This window comes from Chelonia mydas, chromosome 1 (assembly GCF_015237465.2).
Source record: "Chelonia mydas isolate rCheMyd1 chromosome 1, rCheMyd1.pri.v2, whole genome shotgun sequence".
Classification (NCBI taxonomy): domain Eukaryota; kingdom Metazoa; phylum Chordata; order Testudines; family Cheloniidae; genus Chelonia; species Chelonia mydas.
In genome coordinates this window covers 48,093,589-48,114,008 of record NC_057849.1, presented here as the reverse complement: position 1 = coordinate 48,114,008, position 20,420 = coordinate 48,093,589, and the positions used below count along the sequence as shown (strand labels likewise).

The following is a 20,420-nucleotide window of genomic DNA, read 5'->3' as shown; positions in this document are numbered from 1 at the left end:
TCAGACACTGGGCTCTGGCACGGTGCCTTGACGGGCACAGCCCTGGGAGGACCCCGATGCTACGAGCCGCCCCCCCCTTTTCCCCCTTTTTTTTTTTTGCAGGCGCTGCAGCCGTCTCAGCGCACCTGGGATAACGGTTAGCTCCGCCCCCGCCCCGCCCCGCCCCGCGGCTGGCAGCGCCTCGCGCACGGTCTCAACCCCACCACTTCTCCCGCGAGCTGGCCCCTGGGCCCCGCCCTGGGCAGCCCCACGCGCCCCTGAGCACGTGGCGATGCCCGGCTGGGCTGTTAGCGCGCATGCTCAGTACAGGCCGAGCCGCTCGCAGCGGCTGACGGGCACCTGTTTGCGGCTGGCAGCGGGCTGCCGCGCGCCCATGGAGGGGAGCCTGGTCCGCGCCTTCGGGGGCCTGAGCCTGCAGCCCCCGGCCCGGGCGCAGCCCCGCAGGCGCCGCTTCAGCAAACGCCTCTACCTGCTGCGCGGCCTGCCCGGCTCCGGGAAAACCACGCGGGCCAGGTAACGGGGGGCGCCCGGGTGTCGTGACCCCACTGGGGCAGGGACGCCCCGCGCTGCTCTGGGCCGCTCCCGCTGCGGGGCTGCCGCGGCAGGCGCCGGGCCGGAGCCTGGCCTGGGTGTGGCGGGGCCAAGCGCCCGCCTTGCAGCCACCCCAGCCGAGGCGTCCCTGTCCGCCGGGGGCACTAGCGCTGGCGGGCGGGGCCCAGTTCCGGGACGGGAGCGAGGCGAGGCCGGAGTCGCCCTGCGGGCGCAGGCTCACGCAGCGCTGCCCAGCCGCGGGAAGCGCGCTGCCCTTCGGGGCACATTTGCTGGCTGCCCCGCTCGTGGCTGTTGTCGATGCGGCCAGCGTCGGAGCGGGGCCTTTGCGGCCTTAAAGCGTCTCCCGAGTCTGTAAAGCGGCAGCGGTAGCGCCCTCAGCTGGGTCCCGCCCTTTTCTGCAGCGTTGGGGGAGGAAGTGCCGGGTTCCTCTCCTCGGGGCTTCAGGAACAGCGGTCACGTGTCTGGCACGCTACTGGGTGGTGGTGGTGTAAAGTGAACAAGGTGGCAGCAGTGGCTTCGCACTGGGGGAAACCCGGCCCCCCTCCCGCCCTTTGCGGAAGGAAAGCTAATGTAGAAACTGACTATCGCTGTTGTATCCTTTTTGTTAATAAAGTTGAACTGAACAGAAATGTACACTAAGCAGTGACTGGACCACATAGAAGCTGTGACTTTTCTTCTTTTAGTGTATTCTTTGATTTGTACACTGTGCCTGTCAACACTTGCTAGCCACTTTACGTACACAGACCAATTCTCATCTCTGTGATACCTTTTCTTCCTCCTATTGTGCACTCTCCACCTCTCATTGTTCCTACCTGAATGTATTCAAAAGCTCGTCACTGCAAAACAAAACAAAAATCTTTGCTTTAGTTTAACTCAAAGCTAAAGCAAACTTAAGGCCACTTTACTTCCAAATGATCTTATCCACACAAGGATTAATATGTTTTAACTAATATGTGTTAAATTCATGTGGTTAATTAATTTGGCTTAATTTCCCATGCAGATAGCTTCAGTGAAGAGAAAAACCTTGGATTACACAGCACCGTATCCAAGAACCTTACGAATACCACGGGCAAGATTCTGTGCTGCATCTCTTATGCAGCGCAGTGCAGGGGAGGGGGGACTTTAAGGCACATTTTTGCCTTCTTGATCCAGGAGTTGGAGAGGCCCCCAGCATACCATACACAGTCCTGAGGCTTCTGAATTATGGCAGGCCCCCTTCCCCCCCCCAGTTGCCCTGTAGACTGCAGTGTTATGGCCTCACTCTTGACATATTCCTCCTGCTCCCAGTATGCTTCCTGCACCAGGACTCTCAGCTGTCTACTGTCTTGGCTGTACTAAAGGAAACCTCAGCTGGAACTGGGACTTTTGAGGCCCCTTTATGCTGCTCTGGTCCTTTTGTTCAGCCTAAAGGGGCTGGAATGGGCTTGAGGATCTCAACCACAGACTTTAGCCTCACAATACACTTATGAGGTAGGGAAGTATTATCTCATTTTATGCATGGGGAATTGGGAGGTTGTCAGTCCCATGCCCTAAAGGAAGTCTGTGGCAGAGTCAGGAGTAAACTCAGCTTTCCCATGATCTATGCCATTGCCTAAAGTATAAGAGCATCCTTTTTTTCCTCTGAAGGATCTGTGCCAAAGTGCAAATCTGATAAAACCCTCATTGCAGTATTAGAGGTTAATGTAGTACATCAAGCATCGTCTTCTAATGGGAGTTGAGGCTGGGGGCACATCTATATCAACTGTTAGTACAGGGCAAGCTCAGATGTAAATCTACTTTGCACTAGTCTGCTGTGCATTAATCTTCCACGTGGACCCTGCTGCCCCGCACTTCGCCTTCTGTAGTGCACTTTGATCTACTCCCATTTCAAAGTAGAGCATATCAAAGTGTGCTAGGGAACTTTTACTGCATGGCCACAGGGTCCACATGGACAGTTAGCCTGTGACGGGCTAGTGCAAGGTAGAATTACAGCCTAGCTTGCTGTGTGCTAACTGTTTGTATAGTTGGGGGTTTTTCTTTGGTGTCTGTCCATGTATGTTTCATATTCAGCTTTATGTACTACCATTCTGTGAATATGAAACAATCTCCCCATTTTTCTGCTCTTTCTGTGTGATGTCAGTTAACAGGCAAGTTAAATGCGTACACAAGTTTATTGGTGAACTGAGGAAAACAACTGGCATAGGAGAGCAAAGTCACCAATGTGATTGGTTTCACAAATACTGTTGCATGCAGCGATGATTAGTTTTGTGTGTGTTGTAGCTAAGTCACTTGTGCACCTTAATCAGGCCCCATTAGGAGGGAGGAGTAACAAGAGAAGTGGATGCAGGGAAGGAGGAAAATAGATTCACAATGGTGAAAAATTAGGTTTCACCCCCATGGGAAAAGTAAAAAGAAAAGGAGTACTAGTGGCACCTTAGAGACTAACCAGTTTATTTGAGCATAAGCTTTCGTGAGCTACAGCTCACTTCATCAGATGCATTCAGTGGAAAATACAGTGAGGAGATTTATATACACACAGAACATGAAAAAATAGGTGTTATCATACACATTGTAAGGAGAGTGATCACTTAAGATGAGCTTGTGGCACCTTAGAGACTAACCAATTTATTTGAGCATAAGCTTTCGTAAGCTACAGCTCACTTCATCAGATGCATACTGTGGAAAGTATAGAAGATCTTTTATACACACAAAGCATGAAAAAATAGGTGTTTACCACTACAAATGGTTTTCTCTCCCCCCACCCCCACTCTCCTGCTGGTAATAGCTTATCTAAAGTGATCACTCTCCTTACAATGTGTATGATAATCAAGGTGGGCCATTTCCAGCACAAATCCAGGGTTTAACAAGAACGTCTGAGGGGGTAGGAAAAAACAAGGGGAAATAGGTTACCTTGCATAATGACTTAGCCACTCCCAGTCTCTATTCAAGCCTAAGTTAATTGTATCCAAATTTGCAAATGAATTCCAATTCAACAGTCTCTCGCTGGAGACTGGTTTTGAAGTTTTTTTGTTGTAATATCGCAACTTTCATGTCTGTAATCGCGTGACCAGAGAGATTGAAGTGTTCTCCGACTGGTTTATGAATGTTATAATTCTTGACATCTGATTTGTGTCCATTTATTCTTTTACGTAGAGACTGTCCAGTTTGACCAATGTACATGGCAGAGGGGCATTGCTGGCACATGATGGCATATATCACATTGGTGGATGTGCAGGTGAACGAGCCTGTGATAGCGTGGCTGATGTTATTAGGCCCTGTGATGGTGTCCCCTGAATAGATATTTGGGTACAGTTGGCAATGGGCTTTGTTGCAAGGATAGGTTCCTGGGTTAGTGGTTCTGTTGTGTGGTATGTGGTTGCTGGTGAGTATTTGCTTCAGGTTGGGGGGCTGTCTGTAGGCAAGGACTGGCCTGTCTCCCAAGATTTGTGAGAGTGTTGGGTCATCCTTCAGGATAGGTTGTAGATCCTTAATAATGCGTTGGAGGGGTTTTAGTTGGGGGCTGAAGGTGACGGCTAGTGGCGTTCTGTTATTTTCTTTGTTAGGCCTGTCCTGTAGTAGGTGACTTCTGGGAACTCTTCTGGCTCTATCAATCTGTTTCTTCACTTCCACAGGTGGGTATTGTAGTTGTAAGAATGCTTGATAGAGATCTTGTAGGTGTTTGTCTCTGTCTGAGGGGTTGGAGCAAATGCGGTTGTATCGCAGAGCTTGGCTGTAGACGATGGATCGTGTGGTGTGGTCAGGGTGAAAGCTGGAGGCATGTAGGTAGGAATAGCAGTCAGTAGGTTTCCGGTATAGGGTGGTGTTTATGTGACCATCGTTTATTAGCACTGTAGTGTCCAGGAAGTGGATCTCTTGTGTGGACTGGACCAGGCTGAGGTTGATGGTGGGATGGAAATTGTTGAAATCATGGTGGAATTCCTCAAGGGCTTCTTTTCCATGGGTCCAGATGATGAAGATGTCATCAATATAGCGCAAGTAGAGTAGGGGCGTTAGGGGACGAGAGCTGAGGAAGCATTGTTCTAAGTCAGCCATAAAAATGTTGGCATACTGTGGGGCCATGCGGGTACCCATAGCAGTGCCGCTGATCTGAAGGTATACATTGTCCCCAAATGTAAAATAGTTATGGGTAAGGACAAAGTCACGAAGTTCAGCCAACAGGTTAGCCGTGACATTATCGGGGATAGTGTTCTTGATGGCTTGTAGTCCATCTTTGTGTGGAATGTTGGTGTAGAGGGCTTCTACATCCATAGTGGCCAGGATGGTGTTATCAGGAAGATCACCGATGGATTGTAGTTTCCTCAGGAAGTCAGTGGTGTCTTGAAGGTAGCTGGGAGTGCTGTTAGCATAGGGCCTGAGGAGGGAGTCTACATAGCCATTACCAGCAGGAGAATGGGGTGGGGGGAGAGAAAACCATTTGTAGTGGTAAACATCCATTTTTTCATGCTTTGTGTGTATAAAAGATCTTCTGTACTTTCCACAGTATGCATCCGATGAAGTGAGCTGTAGCTCACGAAAGCTTATGCTCAAATAAATTGGTTAGTCTCTAAGGTGCCACAAGTACTCCTTTTCTTTTTGCGAATACAGACTAACGGGGCTGTTACTCTGAAACCTGTGAAGATGAGCTATTACCGGGGGCGGGGGGGGAAACCTTTTGTAGTGATAATCAAGGTGGGCCATTGGCAGCAGTTAACAGGAACGCCTGAGGAGTGGTGGGGGACATAAACATGGGGAAATAGTTTTACAAACTGGATACAATTAATTTAGGCTTGAATAGAGACTGGGAGTGGATGTGTCATTACACAAAGTAAACTATTTCCCTATGTTTATCCCCCCCCCCCACTGCACCTCAGGCATTCCTGTTAACAGCTGGCAATGGCCTTTTTCTTTTTGCGAATACAGACTAACACGGTTGCTACTCTGAAACATGGGAAAAGTGGCTTGCAAAACCCTTAAACAAGCACAACATTCAACGGTCAGTCTGCTTTTTCTTCAGAACTACTGCAACAAATTGAGTTTATCAATCTATCCTTAGAAATAATTACTTCTAATCACACCTATAGCACTGTAACTGTATATGCTGCTGTTCAGAGAAAGGTCAGTGCCAAACTGAATGGTGTTCTTAAGAAGAGCTAATAATCTAAGGGCACGGGTAAATATGTTGCATCCACAAAGTATAGCAGAGGAAGGATGGTTTTGTGCTTAAGGCACTAGACTGGAACTCATGTGCTCTGGGTTCTTTCCTGGCTCTGCAATAGACTTCTTGTGTGAACTCATTAAACCACTTACTCTCTCTGCTTATTATAGTTGTAATTTGTGTTACCAGAAGCCTAGAGCTACAAAGGGGACTTAGAGTCAGCAGTGTAATGCCTTACTGGCATCCACAGCCCTCAGTTTGGTGCTCAGGCTCCCTTTGCATTGTCTGGGGAAGGGTAAGACACCTAAGAATGGGATTCACAAAAGCCAGCAGGCTGAATGGGGAGCCACCTAAGCTGGACAGTAGGAAGAGCTGAGGAGAGAGATGTGCATGCCCCTCAGAGATAAATGTCTAGTGAGAGGCACCACCCTCTCTGTTTGGGAGTCAGAGCTCTGAACCCTCTCCAACAGTTAGGCATCTAAACCAGATCAGTCCTTTCTCAAAACAAAAGGGAGGAGGAGGTAGTGCAGCACTTGCTCAGGATGTGGGAGACCAGGGTTCAAATCCACACTGTGAGAGATGTAGAGCAGGGACTTGAAGCCAGGTCTCCCTCCTAGGTGAGTAGGTGAGTGCCCTAACCACTTGGCATTTGGTACTCTAGGGCAGCTATTTCCCACTCTCCTGTTGAAGTTGTTCCACTTTGATTCAGGGGTAAGAGATTAATTCTATAGCCCAATGATTAGGGAACTCACTTGGGATATGGGACACCTGGGTTCAAGTCGCTGTTCCACATTAAGCAGAGTGGGCATTTGAACCTGGGCCTCTAACATCATAGGTGAGTGCACTAACTCCATGGCTATGGGAGTATAAACTAGGGTGGTACCACCACCTGTGGGTTGTGCTGGTCCTGACCTAGTAGGCATGCTCTGACGACACCTCCCAGATTGGGCACCACAGGTGAGATAGGTGGGGGAAAGATAATTTGAGGATCCAGCTAGGCCCTGGGCCTCAGGACTGAAGCAGCATTGTACATGTCCACTAGCAGAAATTTAGGCACTTCCAGTTAGGTGGCCACTGAGCAGGGCTTTTGAGGATCTATGTTTTGGATTTAAGCATCTAAAGTGACAGGTGGGCACCTAAATCCCTTTGTAACTCTAACTCATAGTGCTTAGGAATCATAGCCATGGTACCCCACTGTGCCAGGTGTTGCACAGATAGAACGAAAAACAGTTTCTGTCCCACAGACCTTGCAATCTAAGGACTGTTCTACGCTAGAAAATGAACATGCAGGTGTGTGAAAAATCCACACCCCTGAGCGACACAGTTAAACCAACCTCACCTTTGGAGACAGTACTAGGTTGATGGGAGAATTCTCCCCTTGACCTAGATGCTGCCTCTTGGGGAGGTGGATTATCTGCACTGACGGGAAGAGCCCTCCCATTGGCATAGGTAGCATCTTCACTGAAGCACTGTAGCAGCACAGCTGCAGTGGTTTATGTGTAGACGAGGCCTTAGTGTAAGACAAGAGACAGATGGATATAGTTGGGGTGCAGGAGGTGGGGATAAAAAATAATGAGACAATTACTGATTAGAGAGTTGGCTCTAATCCAAGTAAACCATTCCTTACTGAGGCAGAGAAAGTGATATACAGTGCCATGGGGCACTTTAATTGCACTGACTCTACAACACCATAGCGAAGGAGACTGGTATTCTCCTGTGTCAGCTCACCAAAGTCTTTTCTGGGCAATAGTCATGCAAGGCCTAACATTGTAGGAACTTTCCACTCCATAACCCCAGCCTTACTCCTCACATTCCCTCAAAAAGGGCCCCATCCCTAAAAAATAAATAAATAAACCCTAACCCCTACTCTTAGCAGCGCTTTTACCATGACAAGGGAGACATGCCATAGACTCCATGAAATCCACTAGGGGGACTTTGCAATATAAATACATTGTCAGACCACTCCACACAATCCTTACAATCCTTCTGAGCCTATCGGTGCAAATTAGTAAGCAGTCAGAAGTTGTGGTTGAACAGATGTGAGGTACTGGCTCCCAGGCGTCCATAACATTGCATCTGCAGCACCTTTATGTCCAAAAAGCAACAGAGAGCTTATCTTCACTGTAGGGGTAACTCTAGTAATAACTCAAGTTGCCCCTAACTTGGGTCCCCTTCCCACACAAAACCCCTCAACATGAGTGTGATGGAGCGTCTAACTTGTGTTAGTTGGCCTCCCAGAAGGTACAGACTACAGCTCAAATTAGTGCAACTTCTCAGCTGCTATTACAAATCACTGTGTGTGGCTCGAGTGTTGTTTTGCAGTGTGACCACGCTCACTCAAGCTAGGCAGGAGCAGGAAGCGTGAGTAACTTCCCTGATCTATGGTTACAATTTTGAAAAACTCCATGAATCTTGCATCTTATCACTAACAACTGCAATTCATCCCAACTTTGTGGGATCAAGGCCTTCATTTCAATTGGCTTCAGCAGGCTACTTTCAGGTTACATATGTGGGAAGGACACAGGATTCATTATATGCACTGATTCTTAAAGTATCTCTACTGTACAATATTTACATCTACACCCATTACTGTATTACCATGATGCACAAAACAAATGATATTGTCATGTATTTGGTATCTCTGCACAAACACTGGGACCTGATCCAACAACCATAGCAGATCATTCAGTCTCCCCTTAATTTAATAGGCCAGTATATAACTTTTCAGCCAATAATTCCAGTCTCTTTTGATTCCTACTTTTAAGAGGGTCAGCTCTGTATCCCTCCTCAGACGTGCAGTGAGTGGTCCCACTGATAGAGGGCTCTGAGAAATGCTAGGACTAATGATACTGCCATTCCCAAAGGAAGTACTGTTCCATATAGTTTGTATTTCTTTGTCTCTCGATACTCATTTCTAACCCTTTTGTCAAATTCCTTCCATTACTTCTTATTTTAGTCTCCACTCCAACCCTTTTATAAGGTTATTAGGATCTTGAATGCATATCCAGATATCGAGAAGTTTATGGGCTATGAATAATAGATCCTGTAGCTCATTAACATATTGTAGGAATTTAATTTTGACTATTAATAATGTGTAATCTGCACATAATTCTCCTTAATATGAACCCCTGTATACCCATCCCTCTCTAAATTCTGACTAGAGAGTTGGCTCTAATCCAAGTAAACCACTTCTTACTGAGGCAGAGAACGTGATACACAATGCAGTGGGCCACTATAATTGCTCTGACTCTACACCACCATAGGGAAGGAGACTGGTATTCTCCTGTGTCAGCACACCAAAATCTTTTCTGGGAAATAACAGTTGCAATCAGTATTACAAGTAAAAAGGTACTTTCTGTGAAAGTGCATGTGTTCTAAATATGAATGATCCTTAAGTGTACACCAGTAGTTCTCAAACTTTTGTACTGGTGATCCCTTTCACAGCAAGCCTCTGAGTGCGACCCGCCTTATATATTAAAAAGTGTTTTTAATTTATTTAACACTGTTATAAATGCTGGAGGAAAAGCGGGGTTTGGGGTGGAGGCTGACAGCTCGCGACCCCCCCATGTAATAACCTCGTGACCCCCTCAGGGGTCCCGACCCCCAGTTTGAGAACCCCTGGTGTATACCATACTAAATCCCCTTCTAGATGTTCCAGTGATCCCTTGCTTTGTGAGGAGTGAACAGAATGGGTGTGTGGAACTGCTGTTAGATGCATTAGAACCCTAAGCAATTAAATAGGCAACAAATAAAAATCTTGGAACTTTACCAGTTGTTGGATATGGGTAACCTATGATGCCTTTCCCAATCTGAATGATGAAATATCCATTTCAGTATGCTTTCTAGAACTCAATGTCTTTCAAATTCTGTGATTAAAAACACCTGAAAGCTCTGATTATTTCCCCAGCAATGTTATCCATGAACCTGGAGGCCTCTCTCCAGCTGCTTACTTGCATTTCAGCACCTATGCAAAATGAAGCTGAACATTAACTACTTGTTTTCATGGACAGAAACAGGTATATAGTTAAGTCTGAAATGGTTATATGGAAGCCTTGAAGAGTTAATATGCAGTGCTCTCAGCAAAAAAAGGACTTTCATTTTATCCTTATTGATGTAAAACACCAAGAATGTAGAATGATGTGTGAACTTGAAAAATAATACATAATTAACATGATTACAATGCTTCCCAACTCATTTAGTTATTTCATATAAACAATGGACAGGAGAGGTGACAAGACAGAACCCTGCAGATCTCATGTGAGTGCCTTTAGAGTGGACAACAGTTGGCCAGCGTGACCTTGTGGGATCTCTCCAAGAAGAACAAAGCTACTGGAGAGCTGTTTGTCCATTCCACAATACGTTGTGTCAGCATCATCAATTGCTGTTGAAAAATCCAACAGAACCAGATGTTGGTATTCTTTTTGTATTGGTTTTCTTTCCTTGATACATTAAATTTCAAAAAAAATTTTAAAGTGGACCTTCCATGGGCATATACAAGGACTTCCCTAGAAACCCTTAAGCAACATATGCCATCGTGGACTATGTTCTCATCCATTATATACACCTACAACCGTTTGCAGTTCTTTTATCAGAGAAGTCATCTGGGACATCTCCTTTCAACAGTGCCTGGACTGTTTGAGTTGTTTTCTCTACATACTGTATTTTTTTATTGCTATATTACTATTACTACTCTTATTACAAGTAGAGACACTTCCTACCCAGAAGAGAGTAAACCAATACACAGAGGATGAGAATTCGCAGCTCTAAGTGTGGGGAGAGTATCTGGTGGCTTTACGCTACCATTGCCTCCTCCCAGTCTTGTGGTATTCTGGAAGGTGGAGAGGTCTCCAGCATAAATTGGACAACCCTGGGGCTGTCTATGTTACAACAACCTGCCCAAGCTGCCCTACAAGCCACAGCAGTGCTGTGTGCTTCTGTCCCACCACTGACACATTCCCCTACACCAGGGATTGTCATAGAATCCTCGACCAACAACCTTATAGTTCTCTTCCACTGCACCTGCGCTGGGGGAAATCCTCCTCAGCCAAATACAGGCTTTTCGGTCCCCTTTGTGCTGCTCTGGCCCTTTTACCTAGCATAAAGTGGTTGGAGCAGGAGTGAGGAGCTTATACTGAATATTTTAAGTAGTCTCAAGAAACACCCCCAATTCAACTTTTTAAGCAGCAAATAATTGCCTCTTATAGTTAAAGCCCATTGGAAAGTTGGTGTTAGAGTTCAAGCAGAACAGGAGAGGGGAAGGAGAAAGATATGGTTTATGTGCTGGCTTGTAAAGCTAGATATTGAAAATATTTGAATGATAAGAATTTCATTACAAATTAGAGGAAATACTGTTTCCCTAAAGCAGCCTTCTAGTCAATTCTAGTGACAAAATTATTGTTTAGCAAGATGCAAAATATTTAAACAATTTATTGTAAATAAAAGTTATATATTTTATAATCACACTAAGACAATAGAGTGTAGGTTGTTAGGCAATAAAATGGCCCAACCCATGGGAATTCATATTAGCAGTTAGACAACTGTTCCCTATCACATTTTAGTACTTAAAGTCCAATGACATTGTTTAATAATAGAAAACAGAGCTGATAAGGTTCAGTTACAAGCATCCTTTGATCTTGCTACCAGCTATGTTTTCTGTCTTTTCTTTCTGTATATGGTTTTGTGTGTACTAATCTAACTAATATGTGGGTTTTTCTTTTTACAATTCTGCTCAAAATCTACTACTAAATTTGTATTGGTGACAAAATTTCCCATTTTCAATGCCTGGTGTAGATTTTGATAAAATGTAGGCATTGTGTTGTTCAAGGTAGTATTTATGGTGACACTATTGATAGTGATATAACTTTACTTCAGTTAAAAATCAACATGTACTTAATATGGGTAGACTGACATGGGTGATTTTTAGGAGTAGTGTGTGCACTTTAAATAATAAAGGTCAAAAGAGAAAACTTTTGGCAATTAGCCTTTTACATAGACTGTAAAAGAGTTTACAGAAAACATGAGAACCTATTACTTACAATATTTCAGTTTGGTTACTTTACAAAGCCAGATGTAAACATCTCCTTTCAATTAATGTAAGCTTATGGTCTTGTCAATTGGCATTTACATATATGCTTCTAAAAACAGAACATATCAAATGTGCTAATGATTCATAATTTGTAATGTACATTGTGTCATATAATTTTCTTTTTGAAGCACAAATAGATTGGAAGCTGTTAGGCCTACATACCAATGGGGTGAAACTGGTAGCGCTAGTTTTGAGTTTACAAACACCCTGCAGATACAGTCTAGATAGCTATGAGGATGAATATCAAAGCCACCATGTGAAATATGTGAATGTATGTGAGCTGTGTCTGGAGTGAGATAAGGCAGAACAATTAACTTGTCCTGATTAAGCAGCTTATTTTCTCAAATTGAGAATTTTACTAAAGGATGCTTATCTGTTTTCTTGCTCAAGAAACTTTGAAGTAGCAATTCTGAGGGGACAATATTATTCCTCTCAAGATAGCCACCTCTTCCTCTGATAGTCAAAGAAAGAAGGGGCTGTTTATTCTATCTAAACTATTTGTTTACAGTAAAGGTCATGATTCGGAGGCTAAGATTGAGCCAGAGGGCAAGACAGTGTTTTGCAACATCAGAGTTAAGACAGAAGGTCAGTTTAAGTTTATCAACGTACAGAAATACCAGTTTCATTGCCACAGTGACAACATGTTGGCAGAAAGTAAGTGTTCCATTTTAAACACATACACCACCATATTTTTTCATTTTGCAGCAGTTGGAGTTAAACTTTCCTGCAGCTAAATGATCAGTAAACGTATAGGCACATTCATGCAGAATGTAACTTCTGGACAGAACTCAAGATCTTGCTCCAAGATCTCAGGGACAATGTGATGGTGGTTGTTTAATTAGGTTCTCATGCTTATTTTGCTAAGAAGGGGCTGTACTTCGCCAATTCTGAGTGTGAGAAACTCCCAAACAGTTGGAGTTCTTTGCATAGAACAAGGGCAGAATCAGGCAGAAAAAGTAACTGTTTGCAAAAGTACCAAGAGTATTTTTTTTTTTAGACATCTGTGCTTTAAAGCAGTTTTGTGAACATGACTTCTTTTCAGAGGTTGGAAGGCATAGGTTATGTAGCTGTATGACTTTTGCAATGTGGTATAGTAGCAAGCACAGGACTATGAGCCAAGATTCTCAGCAGTTGACTTGGTCTGTGATCTTGGGTGAGTCACAAACTCTATGGCTCAGTTTCTCCAACTGTAAATTGGAGATAATACAGTAGAGCAGGGATCGGCAACCTTTTGCATGCAGCCTGTCAGGAAAATCCGCTGGTGGGCCAGGACGGTATGTTTACCTGCAGCGGCTGCAGATTTGGCCGATCGCAGCTCCCACTGGCTGCGATTCGCTGTTCCAGACCAATGAGGGCTGGGGGAGGTGGTGTGGGCCCAGGGATGTGCTGGCCGCCACTTCCTGCAGCCCCCATTGGCCTGGAGCGGCGAACCGCTGCCAGTGGGAGCTGCAGTCGGCTGAACCTGCGAACGTTGCTGGTAAACAAACTGGCCCACCAGCGGAGTTCCCTGACGGGCTGCATGCCAAAGTTTGCCGATCCCTGCAGTAGAGCCTCAAAGATACGAACACTATAGTTACGGGCTGACCGGTCAACTGGACACCATGTGAAACCAGAAGTAACCAATCAGGCAGCAGCAGAGATTTAAAAAAAAAAAAAAAAAGCATATACTCTACTGTGCCTATATTGCATCTTAAAGGTAGGCACATCTGGGCTGCCTGCCCCTGCCCCCATCCCTGCTCACGGGGCAGCCACTTACAGCAAGATGCTGTGGCTGCCAGCCCAAGACAGCCAGAGACAGCAGAGCAGGAGCAACACTGGGGTCTGCGCAGCTTTCACCCCCACCCGTCCTCTGGGAGTCGGTTGTGCTGTTTTTACACCCCTCGCTGCTCTTTACACATACACACACACGAACGGCCATACTGGGTCAGACCAAAGGTCCATCTAGCCCAGTATCCTGTCTTCCAACAGTGGCCAATGTCAGATGCCATAGAGGGAATGAACAGAACAGGTAATCATCAAGTGATCCATCCCGTCGCCCATTCCCAGCTTCCTTATTTACTTTCTCCACACCAAGCATGATTTTCTAGACCTCAATCATATACCCCCTTAGTGGTCTCTTTTCCAAGCTGAAAAGTCCCAGTTTTATTAATCTCTCTGCATATGGAAGCCGTTCCGTACCCCTATCATTTTTGTTACCCTTTTCTGAACCTTTTCCAATTCCAATATAGCTTTTTTGAGATGGGGTAACCACACAGTATTCAAGATGTGGGCATACCACGGATTTATATAGAGGCAGTATGATATTTTCTGTCTTATTTTCTATTCTTTTCGTAAAGATTGCCAACATTCTTTTTTGACAGCTGCTGCACATTGAGTGGATGTTTTCAGAGAACTATCCACAATGACTCCAAGATCTTTTTCTTGAGTGGTAACAGCTAATTTAGACCCCATCATTTTATATATATAGTTGGGATTATGTTTTCCAATGCGCATTACTTTGCATTTATCAACCATGAATTTCATCTGCCATTTTGTTGCTCAGTCACCCAGTTTTGAGAGATCCTTTTGTAGCTCTTCACAGTCTGCTTGGGACTTAACTATCTTGAGCACTTCTGTATCATCTGCAAATTTTGCCATCTGTTTACCCCTTTTTCCAGATCATTTATGAATATGTTGAATAGGACTGGTCCCAGTACAGACCCCTGGGGGACACCACTATTTACCTCTCTCCATTCTGAAAATTGACCATTTATTCCTACCCTTTGTTTCCTATCTTTTAACCAGTTACCAATCCATGAGAGAACCTTCCCTCTTATCCCATGACAGCTTACTTTGCTTAAGAGCCTTTGGTGAGGGACCTTGTCAAAGGCTTTCTGAAAATCTAAGTACAAGATATCAGCTGGATCCCCATTGTCCAAATGCTTGTTGACCCCCTCAAAGAATTCTAGTAGATTGATTCTTCCCCAACAAATTATGTTCATCTATGTGTCTGACAGTTTTGTTCTTTACTATAATTTCAGCCAGTTTGTCCGGTACTGAAGTCAGGCTTACTGGCCTGTAATTGCTGGGATCACCTCTGGAGCCCTTTTAAAAAATTGGCATCACATTAGCTATCCTCCAGTCCCCACACACACATCCCGACACACACCTACCTCTGTCGGGAAGGGAACAAGCTTGCAAACTCATGCCAGGCTGACTACGTTGCTCAACTGCTGCTGAATCCTGGCCTGGAGTCTCAGCCGCTGGATCTGGAGCCTGAACTGCACTTTGTTCAGAGTTACGAACATTTCAGAGTTATGGACAACCTCCATTCCCAAACTGTCCGTAACTCTGAGGTTCTGCTGTACTTACCTTCCTGGGTTTGTTATGAGGCTTAATTAATGTCTGAAAAGTGCTTTGAGTTTCTCAGAGAAAGATACTAAAAATGTAAGTGTAAAGTGTCACACTTTTGATAGTTTTCTCAAATCTAATGATGCTATGTTTATTTTTTCAAATGCAAAACCAGTGTAACCTTGTCTATTAATAAATCTGTATAAAGAGAGCGTATACTCTCTATCTAATTAGGCATTTTAAAATCCAAAAAGGGAAAAAATAGATAACACCGAAACTTTCACCTTTGTGTAGTGTGTAAGAAAGTCCAGTTAATTATCGTCTCAGAGACCACCTATTCTATCAAAAGCAACCAAAGAGAAGGATGTTTAGGCTAAACACAAGATGCCTGGGATTTTGAAATGTTAAAACAAAAGTTTAAAATAATAAAATTCTGCAAAAGCAAAATAGTTCAAAGTTAGTATACTTGCTGTGTTATCACTTTAATTCATGAAAACCCCAACATTTGGCTGTACATCACTGCCGTCACATTATATATTGCTCAAAGAAACAAAATATTCTAAAATCTTTGAGATGTCTAGATCGTAATGAGATTCAATATATAAACCTAAGCATGGTACAAAGAAAATGCATCTGTTTTTGCAATAGAACATGCATACCTTAGTTAGTGGCCCTCCCATTCTGGCATGCACAAAAGTACTTGGACATGTGATCCAAATACACAGGCTTTGGTTTTGTGGAGTGGATGGGAGGCAGGCTCTCAGACAGCCATCCAGGCAGCAGCACAGGTTTGTGTCTGTACTGCTGCTGCACATACCACTTCCACCACAGAGCTGTAAGGCAAAACTGACCGGCATTCTGTGGCTGCCTCGGCCAGTGTCTGAAAAAGAACAATGACATCTTAGGGGAAGGAAGATAGAAAGAGAGAGCTAGATCAAACTGAAAGGGAGGTTGGAGAAAGCAAATAAAGGGATGAAAAAAGTCAGGGAAGTGGGGAAAATGAAGTGTGGGGAGGGAGGAGAGGCAGACAGAAGGGAGGCTGGTCCCCTGGCAGCACATCAAATTTTAAGACCAACTTGGTCTCTCACTCCTTGTGTCATCCAGGGATGAGAGAACTGAGGAGGGCATGAACTCGGTTGCTAAGAAGAGGTTATCCCTTGTGAATTTAAGGTCTCCCCAGCTAAAGAAGCAGCTCCAACTGGCTCAGGAGGAATCTACATACAGCCTTCTTCTGTTATGTTGCATGCTTTAGGTGCCACTAGTACTCCTTTGCTTTATGAAGGCTACTCTCAAAAGCTGGAATGGGATAGAATCTGTCACAAAGAGGGGAAAAGAAGTAAAAATGAAGCTAGGCGGGGCAGGAGGGAGACAAGAGAGTATAATGTGTGTAAACGTAGCACTGTCCTTTACTGGGTAGAATGTTGGATCTGCTCATGTGTGTTCCCTAAACCCTAATACTGCTACAGTCTAAAGGTATTTCTATTAGTTCATGTGGTAGGGTACTGTGCTTTCGGTGCAGAAAAACCTGAGTTATATGACCGTAAAAGTCCTGGGTAATCAACAATATGTGGTTTAATTATAATTATGAGATCATGTGTAAGTGACCAAGAGAAAGAAAGCATATCTGGTGGGGAGTGGGAAAGAGGCAAATACAGGAGAGAGAGAGAATGGTTTAATTTTAGAGGCATTTGAGGAAAAATTAATTACATTTGAGTTTTGTGATTATGAGTCCAATATTCAGTTGGACTGGCAATGGAAAGAAACTTAGGAATATCACTAACATTTTATAATTTTTCCCTCCTTCCTCATTTGAAATGGGAGGTTGGAGGTCTGACAAAATTAAATTAATTTCTTTCACTGAGAGTAATGGTTTATCGTTGCAGGTGGTTTTAATATGTAGTTGAAGTCTCAAGCACAGAGCTTGCACTAGAGTTCTGAAAGACATGAACTGCTCTTCTTTTCTCTGTCTAATGTTCGGGTCATAGATAGGCTGTATCATATGCCACAGTGAACTTTGGCTCTGCTACATCACACTATCTTCACAAAATGTCTGTAGGTTATTTCAAGTTTCTTTGCTCAAACCTAACTTGAGTGAATTCAGGATTTTTGTCATGAGGCTCAGTCATGCAACATCTTTGTTCCCAAACCAACTTCCAGATGGTAACACACAGGTACAATAGCTTTTTCTGACTACCATCATTGGACATTTATCCATGAAATTACTTCAGCAAATACAATGCAGCAGCATTTAATTGAAAATTAGCCCATTAGGATGTTTTGGCCAGAATTTTCAAATTGAGTGCCCTAAGTTGGGCACCTAAATCAGTGGCCTGATTTTCACAGATGCTGACTTTAGTTTCTACCCTTAGCTGTAATGTCAGTGGGAGATAGTGGTGCACAGCACCCTTGAAAATAAGGCCACCGCTTTAGGTGCCAAACTTTAGGAACTCATATTGGAAGATTTTGGCAGTACCTACACAACCTCAGTGTTATTCAGAACAACTGAAATAATTGCAAATATTGGTCCTGCCTTGAGGTTTTATAGGAAATAGATTTTACATTGAACTCAAATAAACCAAAAGATCTTGCAGCCTGAATGCTTGTAATAACTTCACTTAGTAATATAGAAAGCAGAAATAGGTGGTATTGGATGTATTAGTCACAACAGTCACAGGACTGTCTGCAAAAGGCAAGTTAAAAACAAGAGATGCAAGCATGGAGTACACCAGAGGAATGTACCATTCTAACCGGTCTAACCCATTAAAACACTTGCAATACACCTCAAACTCACACAAGCTCCAACTTGTTTTCTTGCATTTTTAAGAACTATTTAGAATAGCTTTCAGCAGGTCTAAACCAATTTAGTGCCAATGTGGACAGCATGAAGATGCTTCAGATAGGCCTCCCACTACTGCCCCACAGGGGACTGATGGCCTTTCCAGGTCTTCCTGTTTCTGTAAGCTATGCCAGGAACTGGAGGATAGGTACCCAAAGGCAGTGCAAATTAAACGGTTGAAACAATGCCAGTATGGACAAAAGCAAGATAGTTAGTGTGAATTGATATATTGGCAGACTCTAATACAAATAGTTACAAACAGCTGAATTCTCCACTGCAGATCCAGCTTTTGGAAGGTGAAGTCTATGGAATTTTTATAATACAGAGGCTAGTTCTGGCCATCAGCCAGTAACTACTGAGTCACAGCTGTATGTGGCGGTAGCTACCATAAAATAGCACTCATTTAACTGGCAGATAAAAGCCACAAAATAGAAAAAAGGAGCAAACTCAGCAGCTGAACCGTACTGATACAAATTTATGAAGAATAATTGCACAGTCTAAACCAATATACAACATAAGTTACAAGTGAGGAACTTCTAACAGCAGGCAGATTAAGGTAGACAAGTACACAGACAGATAGCAAACAGAGATGACAGAATTAATCTTTGGCTGTCTGCCTCTCTGTTTATTTGTAGATAACCCAAAGCAGTTCCTTCCCTGCTATTGCTCAACTAGATAACACATTGAGAAACAGTTTTGCATCTTAAGAATTATGGATTTGGTAGTTTAACCCTTTTTTGAGAGCACCCTGCACCCTTGAGATGGATGTGGGATGGGTGCCCCCTACTCTTTATAACCATATCCTGACACTGTTGCTGCCATCTGTCTTTTTTCTCTTTCCTGTCAGTCTGCTTTTCTGTCTCTTCTCTTTTCTCCTCATTGTCTTTTTCCCTTTATTTCTTTTTCCTTGCTCTGTTACCTGGCTCTACTCCTCTCTTCCACCCTTTCTGCTGTAGTTCTGACCCTTTCCCATCCCCATTCACCAGAAGAATCCATGATGTCTAGGGTGCATGATATCCACTGATGGCACCCAAGGCTGACTGGAGTGCTGAAGGAGGGGAGAAAAGAACTTGGGCTGATGGGCAGCTGCCTGAGCCTGAAGTCTTCTATATAAGAGCTGCTTCCCCTGTCAGCTGTGGGGGGGGGGGGGGGCACAGTGGGTACAGGGAGGGAAGGTGGGTGGCTTTCAGTGCACAACCTGACATTTTATCTGCAGACACAGCAATGCAGGAGGAAGGTGGAGATTTCACCTGCAACTTTCCCACCCATGTTATCTTCTCTTCTGCCCTGAAGCTCCTAACTTGCCTGATCCCCCCTCTCACCTCCCCGACCACCGGGAAACATTGCTTTAGAAGATGAAAGATCTACAGTGAAATTATTCAGTAAAGAAATTTAATGTCCTTTTTAAGAACGTGTATAGCCAGTGTTGTCTTTTCAACGTGTGCAGGGCTACAAATGAAACAGTTACCTTAAAATACTTAACAATGAGGTTGCAATTACAAAGTTTTCAATAATAATAATAATTAATAATAATAATAATAAATAATTAGTTGGAGGAGAGAACTGAGTGGAAAATAAATATGAGAAAAAAAGAAGTAGAGCAGGAATATGTGATGAAAACATACCAAGCAGCAATGCTCAGGAAAATAAAAATAAAAAAAAAAAAATGGGGATCAACAATCAAAGCAGTGAAATAAAAATGGTAGCAGGAATTTAAGTAGTCTCTGAAAAAGGTCAAAAGGATTGGAAAAATAAAAAGTTTAGTGCAGAGGACATTAGACCATTGGTAGAAAAAAATAAAAGTGAGGCCATCATCAAACAAAAGGATAGCGGGTAAGACTGAGAGCTTCAAATGTGAGAGGAAGGAGAGATCCGTGAAGATACACACACACACAATTGGAATATATGGAGCACAAGAGCTCAAAGAGGCAAGTTGACAAAAAGAAATGAACTGAATGTCTGCTTGGCTAATGCACAAGACATTAATTTTCTAGATGTGCCCTATATCTGACTGTACAAAGTGACACTATCTCACCACAAGAGTCAATACACCAATCATGTAATATAACTACCACGTAATTTGATCTTGGGACAGAGCATAGTCAGACCTGTTAATGCTTCCCTTATCCATGGGTCTGCGCACATGAACTGAAACAAAAGAAAAACAAATACTGGAGCTTCCCTCAGTACCCCTATTCTATATTTAGAGTGTCTGGCTGTTTTAAGGTGGTGACTAGTAACTGGCCAATTTGAAATTCTTTCTAATCCAAATAAAAACATGTATGAGTAGAAGAAAATCACAGTAAAAAATATGAAATTGAACAACCTATTCACATATCTGTTGTTACTGATTAACAGCAGTTATGTCTTGCCCTCCACTAACTCCTCCTGTTGTCCAGTATCAGTTCTTAAAAATGGTCTGAAAAAAGTGAGGGGGGTAGGTAGGAGGGGGTCTAGCTACAGATACGAAATTGCTATCACAT

The 20,420-nt window shown here is 43.7% G+C and overlaps 1 protein-coding gene across 3 annotated transcripts in view; it reads left to right on the top strand.

Moving 5' to 3' along the window:
* The first annotated feature begins 210 nt into the window (after positions 1-210).
* Positions 211-20,420, top strand: part of N4BP2L1 (NEDD4 binding protein 2 like 1) — a 32,473-nt gene continuing 12,263 nt past the window's right edge. Inside the window, exons 1-2 of one of the 3 annotated variants that reach the window (XM_037892163.1) lie at positions 375-513; positions 9,594-9,702. In XM_037892163.1, the coding sequence (XP_037748091.1) occupies positions 9,689-9,702 (14 nt within the window). In that variant the 5' untranslated portion in view covers positions 375-513; positions 9,594-9,688. Of the gene's footprint in view, positions 514-9,593; positions 9,703-20,420 lie in introns of all 3 variants that reach the window. The other 2 variants (XM_037892159.2, XM_043531696.1) reach the window with 2 other exon arrangements.